This window comes from Staurois parvus, unplaced genomic scaffold (assembly GCF_062004578.1).
Source record: "Staurois parvus isolate SC_StPar_1 unplaced genomic scaffold, SC_StPar_1.0 ptg000239l, whole genome shotgun sequence".
NCBI lineage: Eukaryota > Metazoa > Chordata > Amphibia > Anura > Ranidae > Staurois > Staurois parvus.
In genome coordinates, this window is record NW_028318035.1 from 2,589,913 (window position 1) to 2,605,427 (window position 15,515).

The following is a 15,515-nucleotide window of genomic DNA, read 5'->3' on the forward strand; positions in this document are numbered from 1 at the left end:
TGAAGAAAGCTGAAATGTCTATTAAGCTGCATAAATCGCATTGCCCATATTATGTGAGTTCATCAGTTGGACATCTATTAAGTGATTCCATATGGAAGGGGGTACTCTGATATGGGATCCGGATGTAAGAAGGGTATATGATGAGGACCCTGATGGAAGGGGGGACTCTGTTGGCGATCCTGATGGAAGGGGGAAATCTGATGGGGACCCTGATGTAAGGGGGAATCTGATGGGGACCCTGATGTAAGGGGGTACTTTAATGGGGACCCTGATATAAGGAGGACTCTGATGGGGCTTTTTTTGCACCCTGTGATTATTTGTAAAATATACAATGTGGCCCTCGTACTGAAAAGCTTGGAGACCCCTGCTTTAAAATATAATAAATCCCACAGCTGACTCTGTAAAGGTGAAGAAAGCTGAAATGTCTATTAAGCTGCATAAATCGCATTGCCCATATTATGTGAGTTCATCAGTTGGACAACTATTTTTACAATTTATAAGAAATCTGTACAAAGAGACAGCACGGCTGCCATTGCTGACCTGCTAAAATGCTAGTTGTGTGGCTGCCTTGAGTCAATGAAGCAACGAGGAGTCAGCAAATTAACAGGGAAAAACAAAACTTCTAATCTGCATACCCTGGGTTAGTTACCCAGAGGGTACTGAAGCCTATGCACCAGCAAGACTGATGGAAAACTATCATTTTTATCAGAAGAGTTCAGCAAAAGCAGCCTATGTTTATGCTCAGGTTTCTTTTAAAGGGATTTTGTCACAATGTAAGACATCTGTGTGAAAAGGCTCAGATACAAGCTGCTATTACCATGCCCATGTGCAATATGCCAATCATGAGAAAGTGCCTCTGCAAACCAGTTTAACTTCACTGCCCAAGCATAACAGGATACAAGTGAAAATAGTAGCCTCCATCAGTGCCTGGTCATATGGTATTTTGCTTTGTGATGGATCCTGTTCCACAGCATATACCTGTCATGCCACCAGTCATATAAGAAAGAAAAGCACTGTTCTTTAACCTGGCTGCAAGGAGGGGAGAGCTTGACTGACATACTTTCATAGGGATAAAAAAACGTCTGATAGTTCATTAACACCATTCAGCACAATTGTACACCATAACCGACTTATAGTCAATAAGTGTTGGAATGCTTTATAGGAATATGGGATCAGATATCTAGAACAGTCAGGATTTAGCAAAATATAACTTGCAATGGAAACAAAAAATTGATTAAAAATATACATTCCTCTAGATTCTTTTGTGCATTAGTACCCCTTGCTGTGTTTATAGAGAGAAACTCTGTATACCACTTAGTATTTTAACGGATAAGTATCTTATAGGTTTCAATTTATTTAGGGTTTTATGGGTAGTGAAAGAAAATCATACTTGTCCCAAAGATATGTTTGTTATTGTAGCTTAAAACCAAGTTTCCCACTAAGGCCGGCCATAGACTAGTTGTAAACTGAACATTTTGTCGATCAAAAAACAAAAATGGCGCATCTGATTGTGCCATAATTTATTTCATTATTCTAAAAAAAATCTAGCATGTTGGATCAGGCACTTTGATTGCGACATGCAAATCGCGTGTTGCAGCTGGCACACTAATGATGCGAAAAACAACCAAGGAAGAATTTTTGTTCGGTTTTCAACTCATCTATGGCCTGTCTTAGTTGGAAACACTGGCCTAAATCTGAATAGAGTGGAAGTGAAGTCCCTGTCAAGTTTTTGTTACTGAAGTGTTAAGAATGGCTTACACACCAGCTGTCCAGCCTAATTCTTTTATTAGATTTAGGCAGCAATACAAAGTTACATTCTACTAACGATTATGGACATGCTTGTCCTGTTTTTGAAGGTGACAGACATGGGTGTCCATGTCTATTACCTTGAGAAAAGAAACCTGCGTGTCCCTGAAATATGGGTGTAATGTAATTGTATTTTATGTGACTGAAGCTTGGCTTCTTTGAGACAGGAATAGTGGGGACATCTTCAATGAGGACATTTTGTTCTAGTAACAAAGGTCTAAGAAGGGATTACCCATCAATTGTAAAAAAATTCTTCTAGCTTGCTTTAGTGGAAACCCCCCCAAAAACATAATAGGTTTCCTACTCCAAAGTTTAACATTTTGGATTTAAATATACTTTAAAATGACAACTATTGCCTAACTTTGCATTTTGCATCTAGTATTGGTTGGGCAATTCCTTGTCCGCACCATTGCCTTGTAGTTATTCACTGGCAACCTTTTCCTGAAAATATTATTTTCCTGGATGTCTCTGACTTGAATGCTTTGAGTAACTGACCCATGAATTGGCATGAAGAAAGTGAAGTCATACTGGAGTTAAATCATCTACATGTTGCAGGTCAGTTACATAATAATTACTGAAGCCAAGGGACCAGTAGAACAGTCAGGCAACTGGTATTTCCAAAAAAAAAAGGTCAGCGATTCTCATGTTAATTTTTCTTTCCCTACAGGGGTTTTTGAAGTATTAGAGTTTTGAGTGATTTTCAATGTATTTTTTAAGTTAAAAAAAATCTGACCTTGCATATGCTTGTTCAGAATTAAACTAATGTCCTTTTGGTAGACTGGTAAATTTCACTTATTTGACTGATTTGGTATCACTTCCACCAAGGTCTGTTTCATTTACCTTAAAGTCTTCAGGTTCTGCAAGAGATGCCTGTGCACCTGGCTCTACAGAGGACGATTGCGCCTCTATATTTTCTGGTTCAATTATGATAGTAAAAATTTCAGTTTTTTTCACTGTTTCTTTGTCTTCTGGTTTTTGTTTCTCAGTAGAAGAAAATCCTAATTTTGGAAATTTATACCAAGGAATCTTCTCTTTGCCTGATGAGGATGATGGTTCTTTTTCAGGTTTAGAAGGTTCAGGTTTTTGTTCTTCTTGTTCAGCTTTTTTTCTTTCATTCTCATCTAATGAAGAGGAGAAGCCAATGTTTGGAATCCAGAACTTAAATTTGCTTGGTGATTTTTGAACAGCATCTTTTTGTTTTATGCTCATTTGCACTTCCTGATTTTTTGGAGATAGATGTTCAGTTGTTTCAGGATGTGCAGTTTCTACATCTTTAACATGTATGGGGAAACTAAGGGCAGCTGTTTGTGTTGGAGATGTCATCTCAAAAGTAAATGTCTTCAACTTTTCTAAATGGACTTCAGGGGACACTGTCAGATCAATTTTAATTAGCTCATCTTTGGATTTCTCTAACCTGCTTTCATGGGATTGAAAAGCTTCTGCATTCATTTCTTCAGAAAGCTCTGGCTTGCTTTCACATTGGACATCAGACATCTGATATTCCAAGTCTTTTGTGGTTATACTAGTGCTGACCTCAGGTAATTTGACTTTGAAAAGTGAAAATCCATATGCTGCCATTTCAGAAGTAGAAATTTCATATTCTTTAACTATTCCAGAAGAAAAAGATGATGACTTTATGGTTTCGCTTTTTGGATTTATAGCATCTGGTGACACATTGTCATATTCACTTTTAATATCTCCTGAACTACTGTCTGAATAGAGCTCTATGTCTCTCTTATCCGTTGCTTCCGTTGCTGCTTCTGGAGATGGGGCACCAAATCTAATGTAGCTGATATGAGAGAGTTTGACTGTTTCATGTCTTCCTTCAGTTTGACTTTTACTTTTAGAGGCACTGGAGTCAGCAGAAGCTGTTTCTGTATGTATTATACTTTTGATTACTTTCTCTTGCTCTTTAGGAGAAGCTGATTCCAATATGCTAACATTTTGAGGTTCTATATTCTCACTGGTCTTTTCTTTTTCACATGCTGAAGCCTCTTCTTGATGTTGGCTTATTTGATCTGTTTGACATCTCTCTGCATCTGCTGTATCACTTGACTGCAATGCTTCAGGTATGTCCTGGACTGATTGATTTGCTACACAAATAATGTCCACAGCTGGCAATTCATCTTTACTGCTTAGGTCATACTCTGGAAGATCTAGCCCTGACCCATCATGCTGATTTGTAATATCAAAAGATTCTTTTTCACGTGGATCAGAAAGTGTTAAAATAGGCATCTTTACTTTTGAAAAAGATAACTTAATTGCTTTTCTTTTTGGTTTGTTTTTGGATCCATTAATGTCTTGTTGGGAGGAGATGGAAATGTCTTTTAGCTGCTCAGAAACAAACTCTGGATTCTGAGCCTCACATATATGACCACTCAGGTCTATAGCTTTGGTTTTTTGAAGTGGTGTTTTGTATGTTTTGCTAATTGCAGTCTCATCTTTAATTTCTTGTGTCTGTACCTCTTCTTGTAAGACTTGAGGTAAAGCTCCTGCCTCAGAAGTGACATCTTGAGGAACAATAGCAGAAATCATTGGTGTTTTAAAATAAGGAAACTCAATCTTGATCTGTTCAGCTGATTCGTGCATTATTTTGACATGTATCTCACTCCTTTCTATTTTCTGAACTCCAGCTGATCCAGGAGAGGACATGCTGGTACCATCCTGTGCCTGATGTTCACCATCTTTGTTTCTAGTAAGTTGAAAAATATTGTCATCCAAAGATTCAGAGAGTATATTGGTACTATCTGTCGAAACTTTCATAGGTTTGGACATTTCCAATTTAGGAAGCTTTATCTTTGCACGTTCTCCTTTTGCGCTAATTAGACCTGTCTTTACATTTGCACCTTCTATTCTACTTGCAGTTATGTCCTCTATTTTTCCAACATCTTTATTTTTTTCAATTTCAGTAGATAACTGCTCTTGTAAGGCTACTTTGTCAGTGTCTGGCAAATCTATACTTATTGATTCACTCGTTTTTTCTTTCTTTCCTCTTAAACTAAGAGATGAAAATTTAAAAGATGGCAACTTGAAGGGACTTCTAGGTTTTTCGTCAACAGGTGGCTGTTTGTTGTAATCTGCCTTTGATGTATGGCTCTCAGCATCATCTTGAAGTACACTATCAGCTTTCTCATATGCAATCCTACCAGAATCTAAAGAAGTATCTGATTTTTTTTCAGTTTTCCCAAAAATATTCATCTTAAAACTTGGCATCTGAAATTTCCATCCTGAAGATTCCAAACTTTCATTAACAGTTTTAAGCTCATCTTCTTCTGTTGACAGCTTTCTTTGTACATTTTCTTCAAGTGTGAAGTAATCCAATTTAGTTTTTATAGCCTCATCATCTCCCATGTGAATGCTTTCTCCCATAATAGCAACACTGAGCTTTGGGGTAGAAAACTGAGGAAAATTTATTCTGGTTGATTCAGTAACTGGAGACTGTGCATTGGCATATAAGTTATCATCTTGTTTTGATTCCGTATACTCAAAAAGAGCTGTCGTATCAGAAAGACCACTAAAACCTGTAACATCTACATTTCCTTCCGTTTTATCTATAGACAGAACTTGGTCAGTGACACCCTGAGACACTTCATGAATACTATCTGTGCATAGCTTTGTTTTAGTGATAGAGTTATCAAATGGATATTTTGATATTTGAAACTCTGGAGAGACTTTTTCTGGATATTCATATTCTTCATCGCCCAATTTTAGCTGCTGTACTTTAATATTGATGCTATCTATAGTTTTCATTATATCTTTGTTAAGCTGGAGCTCAATGTTTGCATCTTGTTTGGCTTCTTTGGCATCTGACACCGATGTCTTGTGCAAAGTGGAGGTATCAGCTACCCCTTCTGCTTTTTTGGACAAATTGAAATTAACAGAACCAGAACTCCTGTGTATTTTGTCTGTGGAACTGATATCAGTTGTCGGGCTATCTTCATCTGTCATTGAAATACTTTCTTGAAGAATGGTAACACCTAACCCTGGAAGTGACATTTGAGGAAAGATTATCCTTTTTCGTCTCTCTAAAATGGACATATCTGAAGCTTGCTGGTCAGCAGTGGTTTCCTGATAACTGGGTGTTACATCTGTAGAATAAAATTTTACTTTTCCTTCTCTTAATGATTTTAACTTACGAACTGAAACAGGATTCTTTTCAGAAGGTTGCCTGTCTTTAACTTTAGTATCTTCACTGGTTATATTAATACTTTCTGCAATAACACTAACACCTAATTTTTCAATTGAACTTATTACAGGTTTCAGTTTAGAACATGATTTTGCACCTTGAGAAAGGGTTGATTCTTCTTCGTTGTCCATTTTCTCTGTAGAATCAATATCCATTACATGTTCCTTTGTTATGACCTTCAGTTCTGGGTCTGCTACAATTTCATTAGCATCTAACTTTTCTATTGAAATGTTTATTGGTGTAGGGTCTAGGCCTTTCTCTTGGTCCTCTGTCAGTACACTTTCCACTCTAGTTTTAATGATGTAAACACTATCCTCTGAAATTATTACTGACTCTGTTGTTTCGCTTGTATCAGTTTTCATGGTTGTAGGCTCTGTGACCACCTCTGTCCCAGTTGTCTTACTATCTGCTTCTGAAGATATTTCTTTGAATGCATCTTCTGTTTCTGCCTCAGGAGATATACCTTGTCCCACAGACACTGCAATCTCTGCTTTTCTATCCACCGTGTCTACATTTTCTGTGGGTTCTTCTTTATCTGCTTTGTATGCTGTTATTTCTGTTTTCACAGTTGAAATTTCTGCTGTCGATATCTGAAATGCTGTCTCAGCAACAGTTTTTGAGACTGCTTCTCTGGGCTCATCCACAGAAGGTACTTTTATAACATCTGCAGTGCTACAGAGTGGAATTTTAAATGTGGGCAACTTCCATTCGGATGACATGTCTTCCTGCTGTGCCACTGTAGATGTCACTTTGGTAAGGACTGTGAAAACCTCTTCTACAGCTTCTGGTTTTTCCTCATCCTCATTAGTTTTTACTGATACATCAACCATGACAGTTTCAGTTTCTGGTGTTTGTGGAGAAACTTCCTTTAATTCACCTTCCTCCACTACAGTCTTAATTTCAGGGGTCTGTACAGTTGTGATGGTTTTCTCTACTTTTGTAGTCTTTTCTTTGTTCTTTTTGACTTCGCCCCTTACTTTCACACTTTCTTTAGGTGATTCTTCATCTATATCAAGCACCTCTGTTAGAATTTCATGTACTATATCTTTCAGTTCCTTATCAATGTCATGGTTCTGGGATAATTGTGACTCTAAAGAAGCTTCTGATTCTTTTACTTCAATGTATACTTTTTCTACAACTACTCCCATTATCTCAGTTTCGGCTGCTCCAGTTAAGGGTGCGTCAAATGCAGATTTCAAGAATACGGGCTGTGCCTCTTCTCTTTCCTCTGCTGTAAGAACATCTGTAACTAACTCACGCCTATCATTATCAGCTGTGATTGAGATACTTTTGGAATCAACACTGTCCTTTTCTTTTCCTTTGCTTAGGACTGGAACTTGGAATGACAGTTGCAAATCTTTGTAAGCAAATTCAACATCCTCTAATCTTTTCTCTTGGCTCTCTACCAGTATGCTCTTTATTCTAGTTTCAGTAATTGAAACACAATCTTCTGACTTTGTTATTGACTCAGTTATTTCACTTGTATCATTTTTACTTAAGTCAGCTTCTATGACCACCTCAGTCTCAGTTGCTATCTTACTTTCAGCTTCAGGAGAAATCTCCTTGGATGAACATTCTGCTTTTGTATCAGATGTGCTGAGTAATGAAAGTTTTGGCATGCTGAATGATGGAATCCTCCAGCTGTCTGAGTCTATTTCTGCTTCTGGAGTTTTGACTTCTCCCTCAGACACTGAAATCTGTACTGTTTTATCTTTGTGTTCTTCTTTATCTGCTTTGTATGTTGTTATTTGTGCTTTTACTGTTGAAATATCATCTGTGGATTTCTGAAGTGCTGTGTCACCAACAATTTGTGGAGTTGCTTCTCTGGACTCATCCACAGAAGATTCTGTTGTAACTTCTGTGGCGCTAAACAGTGGAATTTTGAATGTCGGCAACTTCCATCCAAATGACACTTCCTCCTCCTCTGGCAGTATAAATGTCACTTTGGTAAGGACTGAGGAGACCTCTTCTACAGTCTCTGCTTTTTTGCCACTTGTTTCTGCTATATCAGCCGTGATGGTTTCACTTTCTGGTGTGCTGACTTTTACCTGCTCCTCATAAATCCACACTGTGACTTGGGCTTGTGGAGAAACTGCATATACTTCACTTTCCTCCACTACAGGAACTTCAGGTGCAGAATCCAAATGCATAGGCTCCACCTCATCTTTATCCTGTGCTGTAAAAATGTCTCTGCCTAACATGAACCTATCAGTCATATCGGTGACAGTGACTGTTTTGGAAATAAAACTGTCACTATTTTCTGCTTCCATTTCCACTAGACTTTTTTCTTGGCCCTCTTCCAACATACTCTCCACGTTAGTTTCAGTGATGTAAACAATTTCTTCTGACTTTATTATAGACTTCACTATTTCACTTGTATCAATTTTAGTGGTTGTAGCCTCCATGACCACCGCTGTATTAGTTATCGCACTTTCGACTTCTGAAGAGATATCTTTGGCTGAACCTTCAGCTCTTGCTTCAGATGTGCCAAGCAATGAATGGAATGATGAAAGCTTTAAACCACCTGATTCTGTTTTTTCTTCTGGGATTTTAACGTCTTTCTCGCACACTAACAACTCTCTTGTATCTGGCATGTCTAAATGATCTTTGGGTTCTTCTTTTTTGGCTTCAAATGCTTTTGTTTCTATTTTCAATGGAAAAATGTAATCTGTGGATGTCTGAAGTACTGACTCATCAAGTATTGCTAATTCTCTGGGCTCATCCACAGAAGATTCTGATTTAACGTCTGTGGAACTAAAGAGTGGAATTTTTAATGTGGGCAACTTCCTTCCAAATGACCTTTCTTCCTCCTCTACCACTGTAGTCGTTACTTTGGTATGGACAGTGGAAATATCTTCTACAGCTTTATCGACACTTTCAGCTTTATCTGCTAATCCTAGCATAGTGGTCTTAGTTGCTGGAGTGCTGACTTCTCTCTTCTCTTCATAAACTGACACTGTGGCCTGAGCTTGTGGAGAAATGTCCTTTACTTCAACGTCTTTCACTACAGTCCTAGATTCTGGGGTGGTTAGATCAAGATCAATTGTAGGAGAAATGTCTTCTACATCAGCTGTCTTTTCAGTTGTGATGGTTTTCTCAACCTTTGTCATCTTTTTCTTGTGCTTTTTGACTTTGACCTTTACTTTCAAGCCTTCTGCAGGTGATACTTTATCAACATCAACATCCTCTATTACAACTTCATCCACCTCAACTTTCAGTTCCTTATCAGGGTCAGTCTCTTGAGGTATTGGCAACTGATTAGAAGCCTCAGACTTTTCCTCCTCCGTGTATTCTTTCTCCACAACTACTTCTAGTGATTCAGATTCAGCTGCTTCAGTTGTGGGTGTTTCAATTGCAGATTCCAAGTGCACAGGCTCTGCCTCCTCTCTCTGCTCTTCTGGAAGAACTTCTGGGACTAACTCCTGCCTGTCAATATCAATGATGGCAGAGATAACTTTGGAAACAATAATGTCAACTTCTTCCGTTGGCATTTCTTCTGCCTTTTTCTCTTGGCCTTCAACCAGTATGCTCTCCATTCTAGTTTCAGTGGTGTACACACGCTCTTCTAATTTTGTTATTGACTCAGCTGATTCACTTGTAGTGGTTGTATATTCTATAACCATCTCTTTCTCAGTTATTTTACTTTCACTTTCTGGAGGGATTTCTTTGGATGAAACTTCTGCTTTCACCTCAGATGTGCCAAATAATGACAGTTTCGGTAGACTGAATGATGGAAACCTCCAACCCTCTGATTCTGTTTCTGCTTCTGGAGTTTTGACTTTTTCATCAGACACTGAAATCTCTGTTATTGCATCTGCCCTGTCTACATGATCTTTGGTTTCCTCTTTCTCTGCTTCGTCTACTGTTATTTCTGCTTTCACCATTGAAATTTCTTCTGTGGATTTCTGAAGTTCTGTCTCTACAACAATTTCTGGAGCTGTTTCACTAGGCTCATCCACAGCAGATTCTTTTGTAACATCTGTGGCGCTAAAGAGTGGAACTTTCAATCTGGGCAACTCCCATCCGAATGACTCTTCTTCCTCCTCTACCACTGTAGTTGTTACTGCGGTATGGACAGTGGAAATATCTTCTACAGCCTCTGCTTTCTCACTACCTTCTTCAGCTTTAACCGCTACTTCACCTGTGGTGGTCTCAGATGTTGGTGTGCTGACTTGTACCTGTTCTTCATCAACTGACACTGTGACTTGGGTTTGTTGAGAAACCTCCTTTACTTCACCCTCTTCCACTACAGTCTTAGTTTCCGGGGTGGTTAGATCAAGATCAATTGTAGGAGAAATGTCTTCTACATCAGCTGTCTTTTCACTTGTTATGGTTTTCTCAACCTTTGTCATCTTTTTCTTGTGCTTTTTGACTTTGACCTTTACTTTCAAGCCTTCTGCAGGTGATACTTTATCAACATCAACATCCTCTATTACAACTTCATCCACCTCAACTTTCAGTTCCTTATCAGGGTCAGTCTCTTGAGGTATTGGCAACTGATCAGAAGCCTCAGACTTTTCCTCCTCCGTGTATTCTTTCTCCACAACTACTTCCATTGACTCAGATTCAGCTGCTTCAGTTGTGGGTGTTTCAATTGCGGATTCCATTCTAGTTTCAGTGGTGTACACACGCTCTTCTAATTTTGTTATTGACTCAGCTGATTCACTTGTAGTGGTTGTATATTCTATAACCATCTCTTTCTCAGTTATTTTACTTTCACTTTCTGGAGGGATTTCTTTGGATGAAACTTCTGCTTTCACCTCAGATGTGCCAAATAATGACAGTTTCGGTAGACTGAATGATGGAAACCTCCAACCCTCTGATTCTGTTTCTGGAGTTTTGACTTTTTCATCAGACACTGAAATCTCTGTTATTGCATCTGCCCTGTCTACATGATCTTTGGTTTCCTCTTTCTCTGCTTCGTCTACTGTTATTTCTGCTTTCACCATTGAAATTTCTTCTGTGGATTTCTGAAGTTCTGTCTCTACAACAATTTCTGGAGCTGTTTCACTGGGCTCATCCACAGCAGATTCTTTTGTAACATCTGTGGCGCTAAAGAGTGGAACTTTCAATGTAGGCAACTCCCATCCGAATGACTCTTCTTCCTCCTCTACCACTGTAGTTGTTACTGCGGTATGGACAGTGGAAATATCTTCTACAGCCTCTGCTTTCTCGCTACCTTTTTCAGCTTTAACCGCTACTTCACCTGTGGTGGTCTCAGACGTTGGTGTGCTGACTTGTACCTGTTCTTCATCAACTGACACTGTGACTTGGGTTTGTTGAGAAACCTCCTTTACTTCACCCTCTTCCACTACAGTCTTAGTTTCCGGGGTGGTTAGATCAAGATCAATTGTAGGAGAAATGTCTTCTACATCAGCTGTCTTTTCACTTGTTATGGTTTTCTCAACCTTTGTCATCTTTTTCTTGTGCTTTTTGACTTTGACCTTTACTTTCAAGCCTTCTGCAGGTGATACTTTATCAACATCAACATCCTCTATTACAACTTCATCCACCTCAACTTTCAGTTCCTTATCAGGGTCAGTCTCTTGAGGTATTGGCAACTGATCAGAAGCCTCAGACTTTTCCTCCTCAGTGTATTCTTTCTCCACAACTACTTCCATTGACTCAGATTCAGCTGCTTCAGTTGTGGGTGTTTCAATTGCAGATTCCAAGTGCACAGGCTCTGCCTCCTCTCTCTGCTCTTCTGGAGGAACTTCTGGGACTAACTCCTGCCTGTCAATATCAATGATGGCAGAGATAACTTTGGAAACAATAATGTCAACTTCTTCCGTTGGCATTTCTTCTGCCTTTTTCTCTTGGCCTTCAACCAGTATGCTCTCCATTCTAGTTTCAGTGGTGTACACACGCTCTTCTAATTTTGTTATTGACTCAGCTGATTCACTTGTAGTGGTTGTATATTCTATAACCATCTCTTTCTCAGTTATTTTACTTTCACTTTCTGGAGGGATTTCTTTGGATGAAACTTCTGCTTTCACCTCAGATGTGCCAAATAATGACAGTTTCGGTAGACTGAATGATGGAAACCTCCAACCCTCTGATTCTGTTTCTGCTTCTGGAGTTTTGACTTTTTCATCAGACACTGAAATCTCTGTTATTGCATCTGCCCTGTCTACATGATCTTTGGTTTCCTCTTTCTCTGCTTCGTCTACTGTTATTTCTGCTTTCACCATTGAAATTTCTTCTGTGGATTTCTGAAGTTCTGTCTCTACAACAATTTCTGGAGCTGTTTCACTGGGCTCATCCACAGCAGATTCTTTTGTAACATCTGTGGCGCTAAAGAGTGGAACTTTCAATCTGGGCAACTCCCATCCGAATGACTCTTCTTCCTCCTCTACCACTGTAGTTGTTACTGCGGTATGGACAGTGGAAATATCTTCTACAGCCTCTGCTTTCTCACTACCTTCTTCAGCTTTAACCGCTACTTCACCTGTGGTGGTCTCAGATGTTGGTGTGCTGACTTGTACCTGTTCTTCATCAACTGACACTGTGACCTGGGTTTGTTGAGAAACCTCCTTTACTTCACCCTCTTCCACTACAGTCTTAGTTTCCGGGGTGGTTAGATCAAGATCAATTGTAGGAGAAATGTCTTCTACATCAGCTGTCTTTTCACTTGTTATGGTTTTCTCAACCTTTGTCATCTTTTTCTTGTGCTTTTTGACTTTGACCTTTACTTTCACGCCTTCTGCAGGTGATACTTTATCAAAATCAACATCCTCTATTACAACTTCATCCACCTCAACTTTCAGTTCCTTATCAGGGTCAGTCTCTTGAGGTATTAGCAACTGATCAGAAGCCTCAGACTTTTCCTCTTCCGTGTATTCTTTCTCCACAACTACTTCCATTGACTCAGATTCAGCTGCTTCAGTTGTGGGTGTTTCAATTGCGGATTCCAAGTGCACAGGCTCTGCCTCCTCTCTCTGCTCTTCTGGAGGAACTTCTGGGACTAACTCCTGCCTGTCAATATCAATGATGGCAGAGATAACTTTGGAAACAATAATGTCAACTTCTTCCGTTGGCATTTCTTCTGCCTTTTTCTCTTGGCCTTCAACCAGTATGCTCTCCATTCTAGTTTCAGTGGTGTACACACGCTCTTCTAATTTTGTTATTGACTCAGCTGATTCACTTGTAGTGGTTGTATATTCTATAACCATCTCTTTCTCAGTTATTTTACTTTCACTTTCTGGAGGGATTTCTTTGGATGAAACTTCTGCTTTCACCTCAGATGTGCCAAATAATGACAGTTTCGGTAGACTGAATGATGGAAACCTCCAACCCTCTGATTCTGTTTCTGCTTCTGGAGTTTTGACTTTTTCATCAGACACTGAAATCTCTGTTATTGCATCTGCCCTGTCTACATGATCTTTGGTTTCCTCTTTCTCTGCTTCGTCTACTGTTATTTCTGCTTTCACCATTGAAATTTCTTCTGTGGATTTCTGAAGTTCTGTCTCTACAACAATTTCTGGAGCTGTTTCACTGGGCTCATCCACAGCAGATTCTTTTGTAACATCTGTGGCGCTAAAGAGTGGAACTTTCAATCTGGGAAACTCCCATCCGAATGACTCTTCTTCCTCCTCTACCACTGTAGTTGTTACTGCGGTATGGACAGTGGAAATATCTTCTACAGCCTCTGCTTTCTCACTACCTTCTTCAGCTTTAACCGCTACTTCACCTGTGGTGGTCTCAGATGTTGGTGTGCTGACTTGTACCTGTTCTTCATCAACTGACACTGTGACCTGGGTTTGTTGAGAAACCTCCTTTACTTCACCCTCTTCCACTACAGTCTTAGTTTCCGGGGTGGTTAGATCAAGATCAATTGTAGGAGAAATGTCTTCTACATCAGCTGTCTTTTCACTTGTTATGGTTTTCTCAACCTTTGTCATCTTTTTCTTGTGCTTTTTGACTTTGACCTTTACTTTCAAGCCTTCTGCAGGTGATACTTTATCAACATCAACATCCTCTATTACAACTTCATCCACCTCAACTTTCAGTTCCTTATCAGGGTCAGTCTCTTGAGGTATTAGCAACTGATCAGAAGCCTCAGACTTTTCCTCTTCCGTGTATTCTTTCTCCACAACTACTTCCATTGACTCAGATTCAGCTGCTTCAGTTGTGGGTGTTTCAATTGCGGATTCCAAGTGCACAGGCTCTGCCTCCTCTCTCTGCTCTTCTGGAGGAACTTCTGGGACTAACTCCTGCCTGTCAATATCAATGATGGCAGAGATAACTTTGGAAACAATAATGTCAACTTCTTCCGTTGGCATTTCTTCTGCCTTTTTCTCTTGGCCTTCAACCAGTATGCTCTCCATTCTAGTTTCAGTGGTGTACACACGCTCTTCTAATTTTGTTATTGACTCAGCTGATTCACTTGTAGTGGTTGTATATTCTATAACCATCTCTTTCTCAGTTATTTTACTTTCACTTTCTGGAGGGATTTCTTTGGATGAAACTTCTGCTTTCACCTCAGATGTGCCAAATAATGACAGTTTCGGTAGACTGAATGATGGAAACCTCCAACCCTCTGATTCTGTTTCTGCTTCTGGAGTTTTGACTTTTTCATCAGACACTGAAATCTCTGTTATTGCATCTGCCCTGTCTACATGATCTTTGGTTTCCTCTTTCTCTGCTTCGTCTACTGTTATTTCTGCTTTCACCATTGAAATTTCTTCTGTGGATTTCTGAAGTTCTGTCTCTACAACAATTTCTGGAGCTGTTTCACTGGGCTCATCCACAGCAGATTCTTTTGTAACATCTGTGGCGCTAAAGAGTGGAACTTTCAATGTGGGCAACTCCCATCCGAATGACTCTTCTTCCTCCTCTACCACTGTAGTTGTTACTGCGGTATGGACAGTGGAAATATCTTCTACAGCCTCTGTTTTCTCGCTACCTTCTTCAGCTTTAACCGCTACTTCACTTGTGGTGGTCTCAGATGTTGGTGTGCTGACTTGTACCTGTTCTTCATCAACTGACACTGTGACTTGGGTTTGTGGAGAAACATCCTTTACTTGACCCTCTTCCACTACAGTCTTAGTTTCTGGGGTGGTTAGATCAAGATCAATTGTAGGAGAAATGTCTTCTACATCAGCTGTCTTTTCAGTTGTGATGGTTTTCTCAACCTTTGTCATCTTTTTCTTGTGCTTTTTGACTTTGACCTTTACTTTCACGCCTTCTGCAGGTGATACTTTATCAACATCAACATCCTCTATTACAACTTCATCCACCTCAACTTTCAGTTCCTTATCAGGGTCAGTCTCTTGAGGTATTGGCAACTGATCAGAAGCCTCAGACTTTTCCTCCTCAGTGTATTCTTTCTCCACAACTACTTCCATTGACTCAGATTCAGCTGCTTCAGTTGTGGGTGTTTCAATTGCAGATTCCAAGTGCACAGGCTCTGCCTCCTCTCTCTGCTCTTCTGGAGGAACTTCTGGGACTAACTCCTGCCTGTCAATATCAATGATGGCAGAGATAACTTTGGAAACAATAATGTCAACTTCTTCCGTTGGCA

The 15,515-nt window shown here is 39.5% G+C and overlaps 1 protein-coding gene across 1 annotated transcript in view; it reads right to left on the reverse strand.

The window, feature by feature from the left end:
• Positions 1–1,130: 1,130 nt before the first annotated feature.
• The window catches only part of LOC149459987 (uncharacterized), a 38,116-nt gene continuing 23,731 nt past the window's right edge, over positions 1,131–15,515 (reverse strand). Inside the window, exons 3-6 of the mRNA XM_089680312.1 lie at positions 11,332–15,479; positions 11,035–11,193; positions 8,989–9,411; positions 1,131–8,103 (exon numbers count right to left, since the gene is read on the reverse strand). Coding sequence (XP_089536438.1) covers positions 2,599–8,103; positions 8,989–9,411; positions 11,035–11,193; positions 11,332–15,479 — 10,235 coding nt within the window. The 3' untranslated portion in view covers positions 1,131–2,598. The remainder of the gene's footprint in view (positions 8,104–8,988; positions 9,412–11,034; positions 11,194–11,331; positions 15,480–15,515) is intronic.